General features: G+C 38.4%; 1 protein-coding gene across 10 annotated transcripts in view; it reads right to left on the reverse strand.

The window, feature by feature from the left end:
• DOCK3 (dedicator of cytokinesis 3) overlaps positions 1-27,599 on the reverse strand; it is a 211,565-nt gene that overhangs the window by 88,234 nt on the left and 95,732 nt on the right. For all 10 annotated transcript variants that reach the window (XM_086755630.1, XM_086755629.1, XM_086755634.1 and 7 more), the window contains exons 10-12: positions 11,312-11,393; positions 5,436-5,496; positions 3,058-3,205 (exon numbers count right to left, since the gene is read on the reverse strand). In XM_086755630.1, coding sequence (XP_086611756.1) covers positions 3,058-3,205; positions 5,436-5,496; positions 11,312-11,393 — 291 coding nt within the window. The remainder of the gene's footprint in view (positions 1-3,057; positions 3,206-5,435; positions 5,497-11,311; positions 11,394-27,599) is intronic.

Consider the following 27,599-nt stretch of genomic DNA (forward strand, 5'->3'; position numbering starts at 1 on the left):
GCTGTACTTTACATTCCCGGAACACAAAGAAGAAGAATATTCTCCCAAGTTTGAAATGCTGGCCTGAAAACACTTGCCTGGAATGCATTTTATTGTGTTAATGTTTTACTTATCTAAACAACAAATATATTACAAAATATATTTCTGGTTTAAATAAGAATTTTCTCCTTAGCCATCCATCACCTTTTCAGGTTGGCTGGTTCTACAGTAAATGTACCATTTGGAATGTTTGCCATATTACAGCAGCCCCTGATGTCAAACAGATGGGGCCAGAAATGCAGCGTACGCTCCTCTCCAGCTGGGCAAATAGCAACAACCGAGTATCAAAAGGGAAAGGCATGTAGGCAATACATCACATTAAGAGGAAAGAATTACAAGAGCTAGTGCTGGAGAAGGAGAAAAATAAAGGATTAAGAGAAAATAGGAAAAAAACACTTGAAAAAAGAGAATACGAAAGAGAAATATATGAAGTTTTTAGGGGAATGGGAAGACTGACACAAAGAGTACTGTGCAATGAGCAAAAAACTCCACTGAAGATAAACATTCATACAAAAATATGGAATCAAGTGATCTCAGAAAAAAAATGTATTGAGAATTTAGTTTCCATCTCACTTAAAATATTTAACACGTATATTATTTAAAAGAATTATAGAAGTAAACCTTCATGCTTTCACATAATGAGCTTATAACTAGAGCTGTGGTACTCTATCCTCTTAGTAAGATTATAACATGACTGCAGGATTAACAAACAGGAAAATCTAGATTGTGAGAAAGAAGTATTTTTCAGACATAAATCTTTAACAATAATAAGGCAAGCTGAGAAAGACTGGTGAAGTAAATTGATTTTCTTTTTCTTCTCCATAAGCATTCTCTCTTGTGGATCCAACAAAAGTCTCCACTGAAAAATCACGTATTTGTTAGGTTTCCAGTCTCAAATTTTTTCCAGCTTCTCCTCATGAAAAGGCTTTTCTGGCTGTATGCTGACTGTCTCATTTGTGACAGCCGTAAGGCTTTTTAGCCAGATAGCTACAAAAAGAATGCTCTTCACTGCTCCTTTAAAATACAAACACACCTCCCTCCTTATTTCATCTTTATTATGTTTGTCGGTTGGCCTCAAGCATTTTAATGATAATCAAATAAGAGCAGCAGGTAAGAAAATCAGTTCAGTATATACAATTTTAAACTTATAAAGGAAAAAAATCTGTCATTTCAATTTTAGCCTACAAAGCAAGAACAGGTAGGTTAGCTAAAACAATGTGCAGAGAGAAGATGCGAGCAGATAAACCTGTGAGAACATTCTGTTGTAGAAGACCAAGAGCTATTAAGCTGCAGAAGGGATAAGCTGGTGTCCTTTAGACAGATCCATTTTACCTTCTGAAGATTTTTGTTGGAGGTTTACCGACAACACTTCAAACAGCAGTAGCATAAAATAATGATGTACAAGACTTATAACATCTCAAGCAAATGATAACACCAATAAAAAATCAGAAGCACTTGATTACAGAGTTGAATTCTGCTGTGGGCTCTAGTCCCTCTCTGGGAAGGCAGAAGTGGCTGTGCTGATATTAAAAACAAAGGGTGTGGGGAAGCAGAGGTGAAGAACACCAGCTGGTATAAACCTACCTAACCATTTCGGCAGATACCACTGGTACTTTGGGTGGTGTGAAAGGAACCCACATTAACAAAACAGTTCAGATTAGAAGGAAGAAAAGGGAAGCTCCGTATCCTGTGACTTTTTTGATCATAATGCTAAGGCTTTGGATTGCTCTAATTGGCTGCACGCCTTTATCTGTCACCAGCAAACGGAGAAGTTCAGTATTTTACAGTTTTTTTTCTCTCCTATATTCCAGTGAATAAGAAGCTAAAGATGCATTAAAAGGGCATCAAGATAGAAGTCTGATATTCAGAATGTTCCATTACTGTAAACATGCAAAATGTTGCAGTTGCAATATATTAATGCGTATCTCCAAGGCCAGCATGAACATGAACTCCATAACCAAAAACCACTAGTTTGAGATAAGCTGAAACTGAATGGTCACAAAATGCCAAGATCATCCAGATGCTATTGACAAAGAGAAGAAAGATGACCATTTCCTTCCCTATAAAGACATTTTTGCTACAATTTTCATAACTGTTGGCAAAAGAAGAATGGAAGTGTTGACTCTGAGAGACTTTTCTGTGGACTTACAGATTTCTAATGTATGCAGAGATACCCAAGAATCCTTCAGTGAACAGTGAAAGCCATTTTTTCAATTACAGTTTCCCTTGAATGCCAGATTTTCTGCTGCTGAATGCACTTCTCAAAGAATAACAAAATTCTATAACCCCCCCCCGCCCCCAATTATCTCATTACTCAGAATAGAGGCCACAAACCGCAAAGTAATCTCAGCTGTATCTCAGCCCATCTGCAAAGCCCATCTTGCCAGTATTTATCCTCACTGACAGGAGATTTAAATATTCCCTGCAGTTTCCAGACAGTTTGTCTGTGGCCTCTTTATTGCGACTGAGACCATATTTCATAACAAGAATCTATTAGTTCAAAGTTCAAAATCACCAAGTAAGTGAAGACAGATTCTTGGTCAAAAAACATTGACTTGTTTTGAGTTTTTCTGATCACAGACTGTTGACTTCAGTTGTTCTCTACTTCTTTTGTTGGTCACCACGACAAGGAATAGGAGATGGGGCATGAGTAACTATTCCCTTCATCAGATGAAATACAGCGTATCTGTCTGGTATTGAATTTAGTAGCTTTAAAATAAATCTTATTAATAAAAGTGCAGCTTTGCATGTCACACAGATTTGGGCAATACTCAATGATTTCTGAAGCATTTCACATACCTGAAACATTTGTGATAATATTCAATAGTTTCTATGAGGTCCTGGAATAACAAAGGAGCAAAAACCAGCACAAACAGCACTCGTTTACCTTCTGAGGGGGATAAAGCAGCAAATACAGTTCATGGCATCTTGATATTTAACACCTCTTTAGAATCTCATCACCCAAAATATACAAAATGCTTTTCCTAATTCTTTTTTTGAGTTCTTGGAGTTACTCACGTGTAAACTTTGAGAACAAAATCCTTCTCTTCTTTTATTTCAGAGATCGACTGAAGTACATCCATGATGCTCAATACTGCACAGCCATAGGGGCGGCGATAGTGTAAATGAGGGGGCCCTTTTTTTGAATCATTTAGCAACATGCGACCTAAAGTTAAAATAATTTTAAAATATCAGAGATTCACATGGAGCCATTCCATCCATTCTGTTCTATTATCCCTATTAGTAAGTTCCAACTACAGTTTGCAGTCTTCCCTATACTTCCCATTCTTTTTTCTTTCTTTTTATGTTTTCAAAACCAGAGGTCCGTTTGAACCTACCTGACCCACGGGGCTGCTCTGATTAAGGCACATCACCTCATTTAGCTAACAGAACACTCAAGGGCAAAGTGAACAGCGTCATGTCTGGCCACCTTTGATTTGCAGCCCCACGTATCTGCACCCAGCAGGGTTGACTACAAATCATCTCTTCAGTGAGCCAAGGATACAGCCTGTACTCACCTCTGCATCCACAGAGATTCACTGTGGTCCTTCCATTATCATCCAGTATTTATAAAGATTTCATTTTCTACAATTGCTTTAAGGGAATGTATTATATATTGCGTCATTTATGTTCGTCTTGGAGCAAATAAAGGAGAATTCTGAGATATGAAGCTGCTCAAGGATTAACTTCCTATTGCCAAAGCAGTTTTTTAATAGAGTAAAAAATGCCAAGACCAGAAAAATCACTACGATAATCTACGCCAACTTGTAACATTACACATAATAATTTGTCCAGCACAACTTGCATCAAGATTAAAAATCTGAGCTTGAACTACAGCATATATTTCTACAAGCTTCATTTATTATCTCAAGTGACACAAAGTAATTCTAACTTTTAGACACTTTATGACACTGTGAAGCCAGATAATGAAAAACCGATCCTTCTAACACATTTGTGACTTAGAAGGCATATTGCCATTCACAGGAGGACACAACAGAGACAGGGTTCCACTCAGCGGTTTAGACCTTCAGTACTCCAGAAAAGATAACTGTGCCTGGTAACGGATCCTAGTAGTGAACGAGCTGGAAATAGGGCTAAATGTCCTCTCACTGCAAACACTCCCTACCCATTCTTCAGTTAACTGAAACCCTGGAAAACATGGAAGACTGTGCACTACTCAGTTGTTTAGAAAAATTCAACTGAAGACACTGTCTGTTATTCCTACTATATGTTGTTAACATTTTAGCTCTAAATATTTGAAATAAGTTACACTTAACATCGGTAAAATATTTACTTGCTAATTTCTCAGTGAAAGTACATGCATTCATAATTTAGAACTTCCTGTTACTAACTAATTATATCTTTTTGTAACTAGAGCTTTTTTTCTATCCAACACCTTCCATATAAATGAGATTCTAGCAATTTAATTCATGTAAGTTGTGTAGTTGCTTCACTTAAACACACTGCTGGGCTAAAAAATTAATCTAGCTCTCTGTGAACTACTTTGAGCACTGCACCATACCGTATAAGACACATTCTAGATTCAACTTAAATCCTAAACTTTTTCCATTCTTGCTACTGCAAATCTCAAAAAGAATGAATGAAGCCCAGCCTGACCTATGAATATTCAGAGAAACACACTATAAAGGGTGACCAGCCAATTCATCAGCAAGGACTTTCCCCCTTGGGTAGGATCAGGTCTAGGTACTGCATATAGGGATCTCTCCTTTGGATAGCTCTACAGCAGCAGGCAAGAGAACTTTAAAATAACCAAGTGCATGCTGCTAAACGCTGGGCTGCAAGCTTGACAGGCTTCCAGCAGGCAGGTACTGCTGCTAATGCTCCTTTTCGGCATCAGCAGGTAGAAGGCACACCTGACAGGTGTGACAGCTTCCCTACTCTTGTGCTTTACAGACATTTCTCCAAACTCAAATGTGCGTTCCTGGAAGCACTGCAGACTCCTATACTGGAAAACAGATTTTTATCTTTATTTGTCTAAAAGCCCTTGATTTACTAGATGTGAATGGCCAGGTATGCTGATGTCCTGCCCTGTAGATTGGTATATCATCAGTAAAAAGACTTAATTTGAAATTTTGGAACATTAAACAAAAGAACTTTTAAGTTCTTCCCTCCTCCCCCGCAAGTGATATTTAATCAAACATTTTTCTTTCAGACTGAGGGGGGGAAATAAATAAATAAATAAATCAATCAGTTAAACAGCCATCAGTAACCTTTTAACACTTAGCTACATATGGCCTGAATATTAACCTCAACAGATAGACATGGTCTATAACTGAGCTGTCTAACTAGTTAAATCATTAAGTAAAACATACATTGAAAAATATGGTAGAAACACTGTTAATTTTATGTATTTCAAGTAATAAACCATACTGTACCTATTCGAATTACATGGGCAACTATGTACAAATCTCTCTTCATGTCCTTGCTGCTGAGATCCTAAAAGATTGGGAAAAAAATACACATTAAAAAAGGAACACATTCCACTTCCAAAATAAGTGCCTGCAAAACTGCCATGAACAATAACGAGGACTACACATTATCACTTTCCATTCATTTACCTCCTGCATCTTTCAATAAGAGAAATTATTGTTATTTCCAATTTACAGCAAGAAAAATAAAGCACAGGATTACATTTGGATGGAATGTTCTTCAGAAATAAAAGAAATGAAAGATTCTGACTCCACTGACTAGTGATGCTGTATCAAAATTCTAGCAAACATTTAAAATGTCCATTTAATCCTTAATTCAAACACATTATTAGACTGTATTAAATTCACAAAGTAGATTTAAACCCCTGAGTTACCCCAGCTGCAGCCCATTCTGGCTTCCTTCACTCCATCCCCTGACTACAGGTCCCAGACCTGTCCCTAACCTTGTTCCTTTGCTTCTGCTTTCCGTTTTTGGCTTCTGACTTCTCATCGTGGAGTCTTACTCTCACATAATGGCTCTAGAAAAAATCTGTAGCATGACTGGCTGAATTTAGATAAAGCTTTGGAAGTTTTATTTTATTAGTGGATAGGTGCAATTCCCCAGACCAAGAGAAAGTCTGAGGAGGGAAGACGGTAAGAGACTCAGAGACAGAAAAACTAAAAAATAAACTCAGTTTTAAGATGAGGTAATTGCTTAGCAAAACACAGGACCGTAAGATCTCCTAAAAGTTATTTTTATGGCAAGCAACCATATACACGGACGAAAACTCTGAAATTCCGTATCATGGAATAGCAGGTCAAAACTTTTAAAAACGAGCTTGAAGAAAAGCGAAAAAATGAGAAAAGGTGAACCTACAGAAGAGAAAAAGGAAAGCTGAAGCTAATGAAGACAAAAAGGTGTTACTAACCCTGACAAATCTTTGTTATTAAAGATAATAAGTTAAGAAAATATGCAGAGTACTTGTCAATAATTCATTACTGTGGCATTTTGCTTTCACATGTTAGAAGCTGTCTTAATTGCAATTTCCTTGGCATGTTTTATTTTTTTCTAGTAACATTATAAACAGATCAACTTCTAAGACATTCTGCCCTCACTTTTTAAAAAAATTAAAGATTAATTTAATTTAATTAAAATAATAGATTTCTTCCTAAAAACATTAACATTGTTCACCGAGTTTTCCCTATGTTACTAACCTCCCAGACAAGATTTAAACAGCTAAGCTGCACGCTGAGAGCACTCACTCATGTTTTAGGCCCTGATGGAAAAAGGCTCCTTGTGCTCTCCAGCAGCAGCTGCTGCTGTCACCTACTGCTGCATACTGACTTCTGCCATCCAGCCTCCAAACTGTCCCCACACATCAAGGGCATCGCTGCAGCCCCTTCTCAAGAGAGGAGCAACTGGGAATGCAAAATGATTGATGTGTTCTTCCTAAGAACATGGGAGAGTGAGTGAAGTGTGTGTGCACGTAACATTTTTGTTTGAAAATTCAATGCAAAAATCAACTGGAAAAAACCCTCAGATTCACAGAAAATCTTGTCTTTTTCTTGTTAAAAACACACAACTAAGTAGTATTAAAACCACCGTGAAAGGAAATAATGCCTTTTTTATACAAAGGGGGAAGAAATTGTAAGCTGCGGACATCTAAGTTCTGTCACTCCTACTTTGAATCAATTTTCTGAATTAAAAAAAAAAAAAAAATCACATTTTCCTAGAAGCTAACATATGAACTTTATTTCACACAGCAAATTTCTTTCCCGTGTAACTCAAGAAACCAATCTCAACAACTGAGATTATGATGGCAATGCACATAAACACTGAACTGTAGATTATAGTGACACACAGCACAATAAAATCTGGGCACAGTGACTGAGAACTAGGCATAACGAGAATTTATTCTAAGGAGAAGTTTCAGCCCCGTTCAGACAGAGTTATATTGCTAAATTACAGCAGGTGAGTAATAAATTAATGGCTGTATCTTCTTACTCCATATAAAAGGAGCACTGTATTTCTCTGGGCGGCATATGCGGAGAGTTGCAAATAGACTGTTTGGTACGCTTACTACAGCTAGCAGACCATGACTCTCTGAAGCCAAAGAACTAAGCTATATAAATCTTCCTTTGTGTTCTCTCTTTAAGTCTTATTTTGCTGCAGCACGAATAAGGGAACACACTTTCTAGGCTTTCTTCATCACCTAACAGAACAGTGTAGCATATGGTAGGCTTTATCTTGCATGTCTTGGAGCAACTGAAGTTTCACAACAAGAAGGGATTTGACATGGTTTTAATCTCAGCAGTGCCTGACACCACATTTCAAAAAGCAAAAAAAAAGTGGAGGTAGCACTTAATACTCTAGAGAGTAACAGATCTTTGAAAATACCTGTGATTTGACAGGCGGAATTTTATTATACCATTAGATTACCAGTTCTAATTAACAGCAATTTAGAGAACTACTTTTTCAAAGGGCAGCTGTCAAAATATCAGAAAATGGCAGGGCATGCACATATTGATGGGTTCACACTTCAGTCGTTTCTGCGTTTCACAAGAAGTATGCTGTGTCACAGCCAAAAGACAAAAACCGCGCGCCCAGATGGCCTCGTGTTTCACTTTGTAGGGCAGAGGCTTTTTACACAGCAAGAAATCCTTACTATGGCATGGGCCAATCAATCAAAAACCCCAACCCCTGTGAGGAAGTCATCAGATCATTTCTTTGCAGAGAATCCATGCACATGACTTAGGACCCAAAAGAGGACAAACTATGTTTATTATTTGTTTGTGTGCAACATAAACAAACCCATTTCCAGAAAGGCATGTTTTCACTGCATCCATCTAAGCCTCTTGAATGACAGTGGTTGATATACAAAATAATTTCATAATAATTCTAATTGCATGGCTTTTTAGAAAACCACCCCTGATTTTTTTTTCTGCCACATTAGGTATGGAAAAGGGTTACTCTATAACAATGGTTAGTTCTTTACAGTGCCGGTTTCTGTAAAGCTCTCACTGCATGTTAAGAAAACCAACCACCCCCAAAACCAGTGGAATCAAGGACACCTGACTGCCACTGACTTGTTATTTAAACAGCTTTACCAAATTCATTTGCCAGCCTCAGAGGTCACAGAGAATACGGTATTTAAACAAAAACAGCAGTTACACTGTGCAGTTCCATTTTAATTCAGACACAGGAACGTCACAGGCTGAGGTTTGCTTCAGTGAGCTTTAATCTTCAGAGGAAGCAGTTTCTGACCCTTGGTGTGATATGACAGCAGATCTAAAAACAAAACCTAAGTAATTTTGCTATCTAACACAAGGAGACAGCTGAACCCCTAGAAGCAATAGAGATAGCAGGAAAAGACAGGGATATCTTGAATTATCTAAGATACGGGGCTTCTTGCCTCTGGGAAAGATTAGAGTTTTAAAAAGATTGTGGGTTGTAGGGGGAGGGTGAGGAAATAAATAAAATAAAGACAAGGCTAACACAAACTTGGGAACAAACCTGAAAATCATACAACTATCTTATTTTGGAAGCATTTCATAATTAAGAAATTATGGTAAGATAGAACCATTGCAGATAAAACACTTATTCCAAAAGCTATTATTTGTTGCTTCTTTGCTACATACTTTGGAAAGTTCCTTGAATACACTGATGAAAAATACTGTATCAGAAATGTGTGATTTTTTTTGCATAGATTATTTTCCCAATTATTAAAATTCCTGTTATGTAGAGTATACATTATACCAGAGAGAGTGACAGACAACAAGTCTAAACATCTCTGAGAGCTGATGCTGAGGCAGCTTTGGTATTTTTGTACAGTTAAATAGAAAGGCGGCTTGGGAATGAGCTCTGACCAGGATGGGTACCACTGAGCGCCACACGTCTGCAATACTTGGGGCTGGTCTCTTTTAGACTCGGCTGGCCACGTTTGTAATATGCAGCAGGTCTCTTCTGGAACTATATTACGCCCCCGGCTGTAGTATATCATCGTTCTCTTTGTGGGATTGAAACCACGTAAAGACTGGTTTGCATGTCACCAGAGCAAAACTGTTGCACACTGTTCACAACGCAGTGTGAAACAGGACAGTTGTTGCATGGCCCCAAGTAGTGCGGCATCAGAGCAGATGGGGAAGTTTGATGGCAAAAATCTTTTTAAGCATGATGAACCTCAGAGGCCAGAAAGTGCCAAACTTGATATGAAGCAGTTGGTGCTGCCTTTTGGGAATAATCCTTAGACAATCCTTAATCCTACACTCATTCCTCTTTGCATGATCCAGACAGCAGTGCTGAAGCTTGCTGCCTGGGTGCCCTTCTCTTCTAAGAAAAAGATACTTGGTTTTGAGTTAGCAGCAGCGGAGATGTTGGTGCCAATGGCAATATTAAGGCACCGTTACCTCCGCTGCTGTTTGATCAGCTGGTAGCACTTCCCTGATGGTACCAAAACCAGAACTGCTACTGATGTATCAATGTCAGCGCTGGTTTTGGATTGACCTGCATATCTTGTATCCAGATGGAGGCAGAACTGAGCATCCTTACATCTGGCTAGATCTGCTCTGTTCCTTAAGAGGAGAAATTCAGCCAACTTCTGAAAGGAGAAAAAGGAATGGTGCTTGGAACCATGCCTGTATCAGTGTCCAGCTCCGCTTGACCTCAGAGGGTTTCATTATCAGAATTAAAGCTTATACAAAGCTGTCTGCCATCTCTTTTCTTCACTGGAGGTAAAAATATTTCTGTCAAAGAGTTTCTAGCATGTGCACTAGCTAAAGGTGAGTCACTATGGAAGGTGTTTATCACACTTGGGATCTGAAATTCCTTACAGTTATTCTGTGATGAGCTGTTGAGTTTCAGTGTCTCTAGATTTCCATATTTTTTCTGAGAAGTGACAGATAAAATCATGGTCTGATACAGGATTCTGAGGCAATTTTTAAGAGAACTTAAGAGCAGTGCAGAATGGATATTAAAGCCTGAGTGTTTTGAAACTACTTTTCTGGCATAACCGAAACCGTAAATCAAGAAGGCAGTTAGGTGAGAGGTGAGTCTGAAGAATTAAAGGGAAGTAAATCTTAGCTGGCTATTTCACTCCCAACTGAGGCATCATCTGGTAGGAGCCACAGATGGATATTACTTATCCTGTCTTTCTGGCACAGATGGTTAAAGACTGCTGGTACAGTTGGTCTTATCTGCTTTGCATCAGGATGGGGTAGCTATTTGCATAGACCTGCTGCAGAAACTTAGCAAGTCACAGTGTTTCCTTTATTACAACCAACCCTCTGTAGCTCAACTTGGCTGCTGCTTCTGCAGCACATCCTGGTCTTTCTGTTCCACCACACACTCTGTGCTGCTGACCTGGGAGGCTACTGCTGCACTGCCTACCTGGGGCTGCTATGCGGACCATGACAAAAATCTGTTTGGAGAATTCTCTGGTTTTTTATATGCGTTTTTGTCTTGTTATAGTTGTTTTTCTAACTTTGATTCTGAAAAAAATGGCCTTGCTTTATGTTCAGGCCAAACCAGCTTTTTCCTGTACCCTGTTACCCAAGAGCATAGGACATGCAATGAAAACATTCAAAATTTTAAACTACAAGCAGGAAAAAATGCACTTAAAAGGTAAGTACTTCAGAATATTTACTTTGCAATGGAAACAATTTAGAAGTACATCCATTTTTCTTATGTTAACATTTAGTTACAACCGTAATAAAACTCAGAGACAGTTACCATTCTACTCAATATATCAGAAATAAAGAATTGGGTTTTCCGCCCCCCCCCCCCAAGGTGACAACATCTGCAATCATACTACTGTAAGGGAAGAAGAAAAGGAACAGACACGTACTGTGAAAAGTGCACACATTCGATCTATCTTCTCCGGATTCCTGGGGCCTCCATTCTTGTTTAACCTCACCATAAACCTCTCACTAAAAAGAAACAATATTAAAACAAATAAATAGGAGTTTAATGTACACATTTCAGCATAAAAAATACAGGGATTTTTTTTTTTTTTAAAGATACACTAGGTACTATTTTTTTTTAATTCCCAAAGCATATGAAACAGTATTCACTGATCTAGACAAAATTCAGGGAATAGCATAGAAGACTTTTAATAGGAAGCACTCTACATGTGAAAATATCATGTTGATGCATATTCATCATACAATACCATAAAAATAATGTGAATATAGGAAGCATATAATTTGAACACACTGCAGCTACTTCAGGCAAAGGCTAAGGCACACTTGCTGAGGCGGCGTTCAGTGCCTCTGGTAAAACTGAATTCATTAAAATCCACTCAAAACTAAAACCAACAAGAATACCAATTAAGCACTTTCCTTCAGCATATACTATTTATAGAAGCAATATACTAATTCAAACACGTTAAGATTCAATTGATATAACTGCTTATCCATCAGATTAAACAGTCCTTTTACCAGCAGAACTTGTGTGTCTAGCCAGACTGCAAAATAAACAATCCTTACTATGGATGGTAAGCCATGGACACAGATATTACTTCTTAAGACAGACAGAGAATGCATGTATACAAATACATTAGATGAGTAGGAGTGATTTATTCACTATGTGTGTAACAACACTAAGTATGGACCAGAATTTTCTTCCTACAGAGTCACAGAAATACAGCAGGAGCTCATCATTAAATCTTCGAGTTACATTCCCATTATATCACAGATCCTTTCCATTTTATCCAGTATAAAATGACTACTGACTCCAGCAACCTTTATTTGACTAAAACACATTTCCCACTGTTGGCCTGAAAAATATGAAGACAAAGTACGCACTACTTCCTTTGGTAGCGTGCTCCCCAAGGCTATGCATCCCTCCTGTTAAACCACACGAGTTAACATTAGCTGGGAAACATGCGGTGTCAGTGCTCAGCCACTGCTTTTTGTTCCACTTTCTTCCACGTGTTAAGGAGTCCCTTAGAAAAGCACATTTCTCACAGGGTAGTGATATTGGTCATTAATTATATCAAATCAAACATCTCTCCAAACAAGTGAGCAATTTAATGCTGTTAAGAAATTCAAGACACAGTGCTGGAACCATTTTATAGAACTTACCCACAAAGACATTTTTCATCAGCGCTTCATGAACAGTTCTAAAAATGTACATTTGTAACAGTCTGTAACTGGTACCACCTACACCATAAATACAAATACACACCTATGTGCATTTCACACACATGAAATCAAGTCCCTGCTAATCCTAACTGTAATTTAGCAAACATCACTTTTTAGCCTTTTTACTGTGAGTTCATCTGAAGCACCCTGTCCATTATAAACACTGACATGTTTTCAGAGTTGCTGCTTTTGGAGGAATGGTCCCTAATTCTGTCAGCATGACTCATACATCTTATCATACTCCTTTGCATATTTATTTGCCTGAGTTTACCTTGTTAAGCAATCCAGATCGTGCTTCTCTGGCTGTTTCACTCTCCCTGTCACTCGCTGTTACTCCGATCTCCATGTATCCCACAACCTCATTCAGCGATAATTTTAATTAATTTGCAGCAGATGCTTATAAACTTGGAGACTGCTAACATGCCCCACAGAAACAGGTATTTGACAATTATTTACCTACAACTACTTTCTGAGATGTGAATTAGTAAATTAAGAATGTTTTAGCAAACTCTTTAATGACAGAGTATAGTGTAATGTTTTAGTAAGAATTTTAAGATGTATTACGTGGAGTGCAGTACGATATTACAGCTTCAGTGTGTGGCCGTAAGCTACATGACAACAACAATATTATGTCTTCATAGATATCTCTATCTACCTGATACACAAATCACAAAAAAATGAAGTCAGAATTTTCAAAAATAAAACCTATTTTCAGTAAAAAGATATTAATTTCATACTTAACCTTTACCATTAACTCAGTCTCGTGCCCATTATTTTGCTGGTAGCTAATTAAGGTTGTGAAAATGCATAGTAGCAAGCAATTCAAGCAGGATGGCCAAACTGGTTGCTTCTCCCAGCTGTCTGTCTCAGACCTTTGCTGCTCCTGCAAAAGGGCCACACAAACAGGACCTCCAGCACTACCTAACAATTACACTGTAGAACTGTAAATATTAGCATAAACTAAAATTGCTGTTAGTTTAGCAGTAGTTACAGCTGCTGGCATTCAGCTCTCCCTACTCAATGAATTTCAGAAGAGGAGCAGACAGGACAGTTACAATGATATCCACAGGTAAGCTCTGCTTAACACAGGGAATCAACCAGAAGGTAACTTTTATACCATCAATTTCCAAACAGGAATCATGCTTTATATCTTTTAAAATATGTAACAATTTTTAAATATATCAATTTATAGCCATGTTCTTTCCAAGCCACAGTAATAAACATCAATATTTCCAATGCTTCCAGAAACACAGCTTAGGGAGGCTTTAATTCTAATAAAGCCATTTTATTTTAATCCTTGCATCAGTTTAATTGTAAAATCTTTCATTTAGAAAGATTAGGAGGTAACATACATTTCATTTCTGTTACAAGTATAACTTGTAATACATGTCTCCTTCCATAAAGAAAAGTAACATTCCTTAAAGAAAACAAACAAAAAACTATTATGACCTACAGAGCTACAAAAGTTACTTTCATAAAATAAACATCAGTCCTCTTTAAAACTGAACTTGAAACAAGGATAATTAAATGACTGTAGTTTATTTGTTAAATGTAAATTTGCCAACACCCCCTACTAGTACACTGAAAAATAATTACTATGCCTTATGCATATTAAGCATGCCCCATTTTTAAGGATAAGAGCATAAAATGGATCAACGCTACACAAACAAGATCTCTAGCAAACTATTCTTTCATTTCATTTCTGCTGGGAATGTAATCCGGCCACCAAACAGGGGCACAACAAATGAAGACAAAGCCCATACACGCAGCCCAGGATCAGGAGGGAACAAGACAACAAGCAGCTGCCAGTTGAAGATTACAAGCAATATAAATCACATCCGCAGGGAAAAACATACTCACCGGTGAAGACGTCCATCCAAAATCAAAGTGTAAATCAAAGCTGGCTCACCCATATTTAATTGCAAATCCCTGGAAATCATTGTACCCTATACAAAAAACACCTGGAATATCTTCACTTTCATCGTAGTGGTCAGATCAAGTGGTTCTCTTAATTCAGAGGATGACTGATGTTTTGAAGGAAAACCAAACCACTAACAGAGCACCAAGCTCTTCTGTGAGATGAAGAATTATTTCCAGAAAGGGAAAACAGAAATTTGAAAATACACTGCCAACTAAGAGTAGTTTCAAATTTGTGGATAAAAATACAAGAAATATATACTACTATCCAGTATTACAGAAGCAGAAGATGCTGTTCTAATGATAAACTGAGTCAAGGTCAAAAACAGCCAAATCGTAACAACAGCCCTCCATATGAAAGGCCCATCTTACCCTACTATCCCATCTCCAACAATGTCCAGTAGTGGATAATTAGGGAAACAACAGGAAAATAAAGCAAACATACAGTAATATGCTACTGATATGTACTATCAGCTTACAACAACGTGAGAATAGCAGGAATATATTTGTGTTTAATAGTCCTGGATATATTGAACTCAGGAAAATATTCAGGCTGTCATGCTTAAAAAATTCTCACTAGCCGTATACAGAGATACTACTAGAGAGTGAACTTTATAGTAATTTATAATATATGTACATACCATACATATGCACATATATATGCATTATATAACATAATTTAAGAATTAGAACTCATTAAATTGAAGTTATTCAGGAAATACTGTTATAACTGGTCTTTCACCTCCGTTGATCTCAATAACAATGTTACATATTTTACATCTCCAATATGTTCTACATTTCTGAACTTCCAACATAGGTTTTCTTTGAAAAATTATTTCAGCACTAAATGAGCATTTCATTTTCATAACTGGAGCTGAACACAATACTTTCTGCCACAGACAGTGGCAGGCTGTCCTCTGACAAAGGCAGAGAAGGGACTGTCATGTCTTTGAGCTGAGACAGTCTATTTATACTTGACTCACACCAGTATTAGTTTGCTTAGTTTGCTTTCAAAATATCCAAAGAGATATTCTGGAGGCTCATTTGATAGCCTCTTGCAAGTTTTTATTCCATTAACAAGTGGAAATCTTTTAAAATCTGCAATTTACCCTTCTTCTTGTTACAGCCACAGAAAGAATCTGGTTCCTGTCCCCGTATTCCAGTGCTTTTCAAGAAATGAAGCACACCACCATCTTTTTCACCTAGCTATTCATCAATTGTTCCCTTGTTCCAGCACCACCTCAGTAGCAACCTTTAAATTCCTTCCTTTAATTTCCAGTCGTCCCTTGAGTCCTTCTGCACTTGTGTCACTAAATAGTTAAGGGGACTTTGAGGCAACTGCAGCACTTGCGAACTGTGGAGCATGAAGAAGCTTTCTGTCAAAGGAGAGATCCACCAACAGGACAAGGAGAATGAAAAGACAGCACTGCTAATAGCCCATCTTAAAAGATTAAAGCACCTCAAGTTCTTCCACCTTTCCTTGCAGGTAATTTCTCCTAAACTTTCAGTTTTGTTTCTCATCACCAGAATTTCTCTGATCTTTGGTACTGCCGTTCAAGAACAGTTTAAAGAAACTAATCTAAATATTCCACTAAGGTCCCACTAGTGCTGGTAATGTCAGTATTATCTTAGAATGGGACTTGAACCTTTTTACACCACTAACCCATATTGTGAACTACTTAGTCAGATGCTCCACATTTTATAACTGCAAATTTATTTCTATGTCAAGGGAAACCAGGAAGCATAACCCTGTTCTCAATGATCTGAAGATCCCCTGCCTTCAGCTATCATTATAGCTCCTTTTTTTTTTTTAGGCAAAGATACACACATTTAGGGTCAAGAAACTTAGAGGAAATTCTGTCACTTAATTTCTTATTTTTGGAGCTGCTTCCTTTTTGAGTTCAGTCTTCAATACGTCTGTTCCTCAAGCTTATCCTCTGCAGAAAGACAAGCGCATGCATAGAATCTAGACACCATTAAAGTCCACTTCAGTGAGATGAAAATATGAAATCTGAGTAAACGCCATATGGAAACAATTGCCCATGTTTGTATGCACCAAGCATTATTCTTATTATAATTGAATATGCTCCAATTGCTTAAAGAAAAAAAACCACATGCTACTCTGCTTAAAAAAACATCAAATACATCACAAGGAAAATTTTAAACCCTAGCAGTTACAATTGCCAGATGAGTAGTGTAAATCAAGTATGGGGAGGTTCTGAGTATTTGATGTAATCTGACTGCTCAATCAAACTACTGTCAAAAAAAAAATATTTCAGCTATTCTGAAAATATTCTGAAATGAGTTCTTTTGCCTAAAATCAGAGATAAGAAATGCACCAAACAGAGAAAATAATTAACATTTTTACCTTGTTGAGTTCAGACCTAAGATGTACCACACCAGTAGCAGTGTCTTATACAAAAGCTTATTTATTCCTCTTGCTCGTACACGCTATAAGCAATCTTCAATTACTCTAACTGCAAGAGCTCCTCCTGTGCTAACTCGCATCATAGTGAAACCACCTCTTGTGCAGCAATAAGTCAGGTTTTACAGTCACTTGTGTGATCAGTAATTGCTAAAGCTACTCAAAGCACATTGCTCTGATAAGCAAAATCAGATAGTTTCTTGGTTTTTTACTTGAAAGAAAAAAAATGAAAGCAGCATAGCATCTCACTTCTTGGCTTCCTGTAACTGTCTGAAGAACAGGACCATACTGAAGGGGCATCTGTTTCTGTAAAAAGGAAGAAAGCAAGCAATGGTTTGGGACAGCACCATTTCAGCACAAAGGGAAGGGCAAACAGGGACAAAATTTACTGCTGAGGGAGCAGGCGTGGCGTTACGACTGAGTTTTTGTTGTTGAGGTTGTTTGTTTGTGGGGCTTTTTTTTTGCATAACATGATAATGAAGATGACAACAAAAGGCCTGGTAAAGAGCTTGGAACGGATTAGTGAGCTCCCCTGTATTAAGTCATTGGCGGGCTTAATTAGTGTGGAGTTGTGAGGCACAGATCCTGACTGCACGGATTTATTAATGTAGGTGCAGCACTAACAGATGTACAGTGTCAAGGCAATCACAGTCTGCAGAGAGACTGCAGATCAATTTTCTGTTTGAATTAGAAACTGATGATAAAGAACACTGATTTTTTTAAAAAAAATTCTTTAACAATGTATAGGAGATGGGTTTTCTGAAGCAGATAGTGACACATTATTGCGTCAATCCCCTTAAGCAGAAACCTCACATGTTGTACCTTTCCCTTGCCTTAAGTAATGGTTCCATAGCCATTTCTCCCAGAAACAAATGACCCCCTCACCCTCTCCATTCCAATATGCCACCAAATGGGAAAAGGTACAAACAGGTTCCCTCATTTTTCTGATTTTCCTCAGTGAAATGAAAATGCTGTCGCAGCCACTAGCAGGAATAAGCTACATACAAAGACCTGCCTAACCAGCACAGTTAACCTCCTTTCATCATACTCTGTCCTGCCATTTACAAAATAGTGATAAGCATGATATTATTTAATTTCTCACAAAAAAAAAACATCTCTTCTAGTCTCTTCTTTTAATGAATGATAATATGCCTGGCCATAATTCTAGAATAAAATTTGAGTTGGCATATGAATATCATAAGCATTTTAAGATGTTACTGGAAAAGCACCATTTTTTTTGTCCCAGATAAATCTCGAGAACAAGCTCTATGCACACTGCAAGCTCAGGTCAACCAGGATAGACCTCAGGATGAGCTAGTCATTCTCTATGACAACAAAAACCTTGCCAACATTCGCCTTCAAAATACTGCAGTCTTGCTGTGCACACAGCACTTCAGGCAGTTTACTTCATCAGTGCCATGAAATACTGCATTCTTTCCACTGCTGTGTGTACAAACTCTACAAGGACAACACGATGACCAAGTGAATGGAATTATGTTAGGAATTTGTGGTATATGACCAAAATATTTCCTTAAGCTGCAAAAAAAAAAAAAAAGAAAAAAAAAAAGGTGCTTGTTTTGAAACATTTATAAGTAATCAGAGAAACACCATTAAAGAGACTCCTGGAATTTGAGTGGCGTAGGAGGGGGAGAGGATTGAACTACAGTCGCTAAACTTTACAGTTTCCACATGCTGATACTTGCGTGAATTAACTTGGGAAGCTCTTCTCTGTATCAGGGAGGAAGTACACCAAGCCAGCACAGCAGAAGTTATCTCAAGCCTCAGTGCAGCAGCGTTAGCTCGTTTTTCAGGAAAGCAGTTATTGCTCTCCAATTGCCTATGTGGTGGCAGAGGAAAAAGCCCTGGCTGTACCGCCCTGGATTTCCATTTGTGCTGCATAATGCAATACGGTTAACAATAACAATACGAGGTTTCTCATATTTGCTTTTACAGCTTCTCATAAGATTAGGGAAAACACAGAATTTTATTTTCATTCCATTTGCCAAAATTCTATTTGTCAAAACTTTTCTCATGTTTCTCAACTGCAAAATCATTACATTGCACAGTGATCCCAACAAGTCACTACAGGACAGCATCGTATCCTGATGCTTTTCAGAACACCCCGTAGAAACCTTCTAAAAAGGAAGGAAGTTTCACATCAGGATTTCTGAACTCTTATTCACGAAGAAAGCATGCATGTATGTCAACAATTCAGTAATTTCCCACTGTCATAAATACTGGTTGATTTTTTTTCTCCTGAAAGAAGATTTAAGCAATGGTAGAAAGAGTTCCTAATGAACAACTGTTCACAACACATAACTAAATACATGAAAAAATGGGAAACTAAAGTGATGATTGAACAGTAAGCATTTCAGCTCCTCCTAAGAGCTGAAGTCCCTTGTAAATACTATTTTGTGGAAAGATCACAAATACTTTTACCAAAGTTTCCTTTTTGTGACAATGTTTCAGATTGCATCTACATACTGCCATTGTCCTTTAACAGGCAGAACTCAAGATAATTAAGCAATTTGTTTGCAGACCATTTATGAGTATCCTCTGTAAAAATGGTTTCAAGTTTATTTTCTGTTAATCACATTTACCTTTTAGAGTCGCTAATTTTTGCTCATTCTCTTGGAAAAAATCTGAAGTCCTTACATCTGCTATAAGACTGATCTAATAAAATTTCCCAGTGCTAGGCAGAAAAAGCCTTCAGTTCTCAGTTTAGGAGTGAGAGTAAGTCAACGCACACATACAGGATGATATTGTGTCTGTGAAGACCTGAGTTCCCATTTGTAATGTGAACCAACAGCACAGAGTAGACCCCCTGGCCCAGCAGTATCTGAGCAATCCGTCATCGATAGCAGTCGCTCCTGAACCCCTGAGATAGAAAGATCACTTCTGCTGAACTTCCAGTTTGCATATTGTCTGAATAATGATTCATGGACTATTTAAAATCTTAGATCTTCCTTTTCAGACAAGTGCTCATGGTGTGTGTTTGGTTTTTCCTTTCTCCCCCGCTTCCTTTTAAGATGGGGAGGGAGGCATTGAGGGGTGTTCCTTCACAAGCTGCCTTATCCACACGGTCTGCAATAACCTCAGTTTCAAAAACAAGTGAAGAAAAGGACACTGCTTTGGTTTATGGAGCGTATTTTATAAAGACATCTTAGAGAAAAGAACACCAAATCTGTGAAGGAAATTAATCTGGCTCTGAGAAGACGGCTCCAAGCAACACACTTTGCTTCCCAGCAAATTCAGGCTTAGTGCTCATGAATTATTAAGTTACCACACTGACTAGAAGCCCCGCGGGAGGATTACAGAGCTTACAGTAAGACTATTACTGCAAACACTGTGTTTCCATAGAAACAGAAAATAGTGAAAATAACTACCTGTCATTTCTCTCTACCACATTCAAGGAAAAACAACCACAACGTTAAAAATGTTGTTAAAGCTTGCAGGAGAAATGTAGCTAAGCACCAATTACACTTTCCTTGCGTTCTCATGACTCTGCCACACTTGCACATTTGACACTGTCATTAGTATTTTTTTGTTACTTACATCATAAGAGGTACATATTTGTGTTCCTGAAAGGAATCCTCTCCATTAGCTAGGAAAAGTTTTTTATTTCAAAAAAAACCCCAGATTTCAGTCATATAGTGTGATTCCTTAGTCCCTGGCAGCAGGGAAAAATGAAAAGAAAGCCAGACTGATCCTGCCAGGTCATACGTGTGAAATGCTTTGACCATAACTGTAGGGAAGACTTCTAATTTTGGATTACATATATTTTACAGAACAGGTATTTTATCACCATCTCTAAGCTGGTAGAAGCTGATGGTTATGGAGGTGTACAGCAGTTGTCTCATGTCATTCTTGCTCTACAAACCACGTAACCCTGTCACTTGGCTTTGCACACGACAATTTCAGTCAGACACAGAAACAAACTGGGATTTCACAATGAGTTTTGCAACAGAAAGAGCTCAAGTGTGAAGAGCAGTATTTATCACACCGGGCCTTCCCACAGATAGAAAATTACTTGTAGTTGCCTTCTCTGAGCTATACAGCTCAGCTAAACATTTTAACAGTGTGTATTTGCACCCTGCCAGTCGAGACAGCAAAATCCCTTCTAGCTGTATGCGTCCATGATAGGTTTTTCTTCTTTCTGCGCAGGAAAAGGGAAGAAGAACCTCAAATATCTGCATGCAACTAATTGAATTCTTCCTGTTAACAAGTAAAAAGTTGAAATACCTCTGTAGAAAAAAAACCTGTATCCCTGCCTATTGGTATGGCGTATCTGATCCAACTTGAAAAAATTTTTTTGAGTGTTCTGGTTTTGTTAGTGAGGGGGGGCCTAAGGTGGTAGCTTCTGTAGGAAACTGCTAGAAGTCGCTCCCCTTTGTTCAGTGGACTCGGCCGGGCCTAGGGCGGACCCGCTGCTGGCCAAGGCCAAGCCAATTGGTAGCAGAATGTCCCATGATAACGCCTCTGCGATAACGTATTTAAGTAGGGGAAAACAGGAAAAAGAGGAGGAGAAGATGTGAAGCAGCTGAGCGGGGGGCAGAGAGGGGGAGGCGCGAGCCTCATGGGCCTTGCAGGCCTCACCCTCTGGCCTCCCGCCGGGCAGCCGACTGGGCCCAACTCGGCCCGGCCCGGCTGCAAGAAGTGGAGAGGAGAGGAGAAGTGAATAAGATGTAAAAAGGATCCTGAGAGATGTCTGCCAGCCTGTTGTGAGGAACGGCTGCAGACGCCAAGGTCAGTGAAGAAGGAGGGGAGGAGTAATGCGCCTCCTGGCCAAGATTCCTCTGCAACTCGTGGTGAAGACCATGGTGGAGAGGGTTGTCCCCCTGCAGCCCATGGAGGTCCACAGAGGGGCAGAGATCCACCTGCAGCTCATGGAGGACCCCACGCCAGAGCAGGTGGAGGCCTGAAGGAGGCTGTGGCCCGTGGAGGCCCCGCTGGGACAGCTGTTCTAGAGGGACTGCACCCCGTGGAAGAGATGACCCACGCCGGAGCAGTTTCACGAAGGACTGTGGCCCGTGGGAGGGACCCCACGCTGGAGCAGAGGAGGAATGTGAGGAGTTCTTCCCCCGACGATCATACAGCGGCGTAAAACAACGCGTGATGAACTGACCGCAACCCCCATTCCCTTTTCCCCCCCCGTGCCGCTCAGGAGGGGAAGGTGGTAGAGATAATGTTAAGTCCGGGAAGAGGGAGGGGTGGGGGGAGGTTATCTTGTTCCCTGTCTCATTCTCCTGCTAATTTTAGAAATAAATGAATAGTTTTCCCCAAGTCCAGTCTGTTTTGCCCGTGACGGTAACTTTAAGGATTTCTCCCCGTCCTTATCTCAAACCTTGAGCCGTTTTTCTTATATCATCTCCTCCTATTCTCTCGGAGTGTGGGGGGAGCGAGAGACAGACTGCGTAGTCTGGTCCCGATCGGGGCTGAACTACGACATTGAGGAAGGAGGGTGGTGGGTGGTGGTGGTGAAAGATAAGATTGATTTTTGTAAAAGCTGCTGTTTTAGAATAGCTTCGTATCAGTAATTTTCTAGGAAAGAATTAACATCTCTAGTAACAACACTTTTACCTCTCTACAGCAACTTTCACACACAAATCCAGACAGTAATAGATTCTTTAAAATATATTAACAGGAAAGTGGACAAATAGGAAAATCAAGCAAATGCAGATTTGGGAGAGAGATCTAGGCGTGAAAGTCAACTGAAACAACTGGTAGAGAAAATGAAAAGGTGTTAGTCCTCCTTTGCCCCTTTTAAAAAAAACTACACACAGAAAGAGCACCTCACAAAATACCCCACAGGTTATCTCTGTCTCTAGTGATGACCAAACTTGTATTTTCTAAAAATTAGATCAGAAATCTTCGTCCCCTGCCATATGTGTGCAGTGGACTTCAGAGACTCACACATTTTCCATGTTAACTAGAGTGACCAGAACAAGTGCCCTGCTGTGGACAGCAATTTTCCTTAATGTTTGCTTACTGGGTGACACTTTTAAGGAAGTTCATCTTGAGCAGGATCAAGAACTGATATCCTCCTCATGACTATTGCTATGGATTATCTGGTCCAAAAAAGTCAGAAAAATACTCTCCTTGAAATACTAAGAACACAATAAACTAAAGTATAGGAGGAACCGATGGAGGATTAGCTATCTCAAAAGATAAGACTGCTAGAAAGGAGGCAAAAATTACATACATGGATTTTTTTATGACTAAGCAGAAGAAAAATCTCATTAGTTGGTAAGCCTAATCTCTAGGAAAATTCGCTGAATATTAAAGAAATAATTCTGAATGATACAAAGTTGTTTTTTTTTTTTCCCCAGTAGACAAATCATTATACTGATAGTGAATGAGACAACTTTTCTATTTCAAAATAACTATGAGAAGGCTGCTATTAAAAACATAACAAATAGGAAGTTTAGCGTGTAATTGCACAATAAAAGTAAAATATAATTTTCTGCTTCCTAACTTAGCAACGGGCAATAGTGGAACATGATAATACTTTAAAGCAATTAACAGGGGACAAATACACGCACATTCTCACAGCGTTCCCAGAGTCATTACCTAAAGAGAGAAGCAATATAGAAAAAGGCATCTTAAGGTCGGTTCCATACTCTGGAAGAGAATGCAGTCAGACTTTTTTGCCACAGTTTTTAATGTGGATCTGTTCACATTAACAAACTTAATTTCCTTTTCAGCTATTCAACTTCAATCCAGTGATCCTATCTTCCCTTCTTCTGGCCTTATTAATGCTCCTGTCTGTATGTCTCCAAGCCCTTTGCCCTTCTCAGCTGCTAAGCCTCCCAAGCAGCACTTGATTTCTTGAGTGCATGCATGCAGAGTTGCTCTGTACAGGTGTTCTCCCCTCAGGCATGCTGATCCTGCATGTCAGCGCCTTCACACCACTCAAATCCCTACTCAGATAAAACTTGTGGAAAATTTGCTGTAACTTTTTCAAAAGTTTGCTTAGTATTTAAAATGAAAGTTCCAGACGATAATAATTATCTACATGACGAAGTGTTACAAGAAAACTATTCAAGAAGACGTGTAAACACAATGTAATTTTAACTACCCTGTTCTTGCTAACATTTTTGAGCAGTTGAAATACATTCCTATTGACAGTTTAAAAGTCAAGAAAATATGACTAAATGATGATGAGAACCATGGAGCCAGCTGTCATCAATAAATACACAGAGATGAAGGATTCCTGTCAAATTTGCCAAGGTTACCTTCAGCAACTTGGTACATAGATTTGTATTCTGACATCTGAATCAGGAATACCGTGTCAGAGAAAACTCCTACTATAGAAAAAGTGAAAAACAATTCTCCTACAAATTCATCATTTCTAGATCCAGTGTTTCAAAGAGGAGAATTTTATTCTACTCTATCTAAACACTGTCACAAACATTTTATTTTTACAGTCCCCCAGCCAAAAGGCAGTATCATGACCTCTATCAATTCAGTAATACCTATGAGAAGTAACGCAAGTTGAGAGATATTAAAATAGAAGATTGTACAAGTGACAGTAGCTTGAGAAAACTCTTCGTCTTCTAACACACACACACACATTCCGTTATCTCACATTTCTGCACGTGTTTTACCTAGCCATCTGCTGAGAAACAATGGATTACAATTTTATCCTTCGGTGAGAAGGAAAAGCATGTGAAAAGGCATCTCAGCAAAATACAGTGAGATGCTTTGGAAAGGGCAAGATGTGAACCTTGGTAATACCTCCACATACTCTGGGCAAAGAATTAAAAAAGCAAGAGAAAAGAACAAGGCAATGAAACTGATTCACAAACTTCAGCAGATTCTTTTTTAAAGGAACAAGGATTTTCTCTGGAATGCACTTAACGAATAAATGTTGATCTGCGTTAGAAAAGCTACAAGCAGTTATAAATTAACCACTGAACGATACAGACTAACTTCAGAGTAGACACATGCTTCTTCACCCCGCATCTTATTTTCTTAGGCAAAGAGGAACTGTGCAATTTGGAACTCTAAGGTAGAGTTATTTGGGGAAGGGAAACAGTCTGCCAACATATCTTTTGCTAATTGCAATCTCTTGATCTTGACTAAAGATCAACTTCCATCATGATGCTGCTAGGAAACTACCAGCTGATACAATCCAGCAGAAGAGACATCTATCTACCAGATTAATTCTAAGAGCAGATGGGATCATTATAATAATTCAGTCTTGTCTACTATATAACACAGACCACACCACATTTCTGTTAATACATACCTTTGTGTTTATTTTTTTGTTTTAAGGAGGGAGAGAGAAGGACCCAAGCAGATGTCTGGCTTATATACATATGTATTTTGTTATTCCTTTTTTTTTAATTCCATACCTTCTGATTGCTTTTTCCTATGAGCATTTGCTGTCTCTTTCCTTACATTAGAGCGCAAACGATTTACGTTTATGATGCATGTCTGGACATCAACCTACACTGCAAAAGAATGAGGTATGCTCTAGTAGTACACAGTATTTCAGAACAAAATTTTGGACAAGCATCTTACATTACAGCAAACATCTCCTGGTAGCAAATCATACCCTGCCCCCATATCTGCAATTCCGAGCACCCCGTCTCCAGTCATGTCTACATTTATCATTTAAGCAATAAGAAAAATAATCATCATAGCACAGTATGTGCTCCTTGTGGAAGGTTACACTTATAACCATGATGTCATTTAGATAAAGACCAAAGCCACAATTTAGTCTAGAGTAAAAAACCAAAGGTGTGAAATGCTAATCAGTCCAAGTTAATAGCCACCCAAATTATTAGTACACTGTTACTGTGCCTTTCCTACATTCCTCTCTCATTGCAAGGCTTCACACTGCCACAAACCAATGATTTTAATTTCATTACTTATTTTTCCTCTTTCTCTTCCCCCTTAAAAAGAAAAAGAAGAGTATTTTATTTTCCAAATCAAATTATTTTAAATGACAATCAGAGGAAGAAATTCTACTAGTTCCATCTGGATGTTTCTCTTATACTGACAACAAAGAGAAAGAACAAAAATCTGAAGAAGAAAAAAAAAAACAACCAACTTAACAGCAAATTATGGAAGCATGGATGCCTCCAAAAGGAAATGAAAGGAATGGTATGAGCGAAGAAAAAAAAAAAAAAAAAAAGCTGAAAGGTGAAAAGCTTAGATAACTGTTTGATTAGGTCCCAGAGAAATAGAATTTTTTTTTTAAAAGGAAATATGAAAACACTCAGTGGGTAGAATATTGTGCTCTGTACTAGTGCACTCACAGAGGCATTATGGAAATGAGACCCCTCCAGAAAAAGTGTGGGAATTTGCATACCCGACAACTAATCATCGCTTTCAAGGTCAATAACTACTAGCACCTTTCCTCTCACTTCATTGTACTGTAAGATAAACAGGTCACCAGATGCCCTTTAAAACCGATCATCATCTATGATCCCCAGAAATTTCCCATGCGTTAAAATTCTTAAGAGTCCAACTGGGAAGTACTTAAGCAGACTGAGTATGTCTTTCTGCATTTGCAGGTGCATTTATTTCTCTGCTTCTCCATAAAAAGCTCTTTCCCCTGCCTCTGACATTCATAAATTCCCTCAAAGCTGTCTCGACACTACAAAACTGTCAAACAAAATCACATTGAAACACAAAGAAGACAAGATCTACATGATGCACACGAGGAACAGAAAGTAGTCCTTACCACACTGAAAAACATTTTTTTTTTTTTTTTCAGTTTTATATCCTTTCATCTTGGATTTTTCTTACCTTTCTGTTATTAAGACAGGTCCCATACAAGATGTAAACTACATGATTTTTTAAAATATATTTTATTTGATAAGCATAATTTCAACTGCATTTTAGTAGAAGACACATCCATCTTGTTTTGCCTTTTCTATAGCATTGAAAAAAAAAACCAAGGCAGAGTTGGCAGCTAGAAAATAATTAAATGGATCAGTGAAATCAGTGCCTTTTGTAATGTTATTTGATCCTTTTTATTTACTGGAGAATCACACTTACTAGAACAAACTCAGTTTTGCTGGAGAGTGACACAGCTAGGCTTCCAGTTCAGCCATAGACATATGAATCCAAACTCAATCTTCAGACGAGTTCTCACACACCAAGTCAAATAACAACAGAGGCTTTGATGACTTATTGATGATTATGTCAGGATTCAGAGCATCCTAAGGATTCTCAACAGGAAAAAAATGTGCAGGAAAAATTGACAAATCTGAACTCGCCTTTTATGTGATAAAATAGAGAGTTGAATATAACGCAAACTCCCTGGTGACCTTTTGAGCATAGACTTCATCACCACTACTGTTCTGCATATGCCATAAAACTTTCCTCTGCCAGTAGAAGACGTTTCTTCTTCTCCCAGTTCCTCTGTTTGCACAGCTTCCCTGGATGAATGCTCTATCAGCCTGCGCACCCTGCTAACAAAGTGCTGAAGAACCAGACAGCCACTAAAAATGCTGAGTACTCTAGTTTTAAATATCTGCCATGCTTTTGGGTGAGTCAAGTTTGGATTCTAATCACTAACAGTCATTTTCACCTGGATATCATTCATAGATAAAATAAGACACTTATTTAACATCTCCAGTACTGAAAAAGGTACAATAACATGAATCCACAGAATGCACTGTGAAGGTTATACT

The sequence above is a fragment of the Chlamydotis macqueenii genome, chromosome 10 (genome assembly GCF_036417535.1).
Source record: "Chlamydotis macqueenii isolate bChlMac1 chromosome 10, bChlMac1.mat, whole genome shotgun sequence".
Classification (NCBI taxonomy): domain Eukaryota; kingdom Metazoa; phylum Chordata; class Aves; order Otidiformes; family Otididae; genus Chlamydotis; species Chlamydotis macqueenii.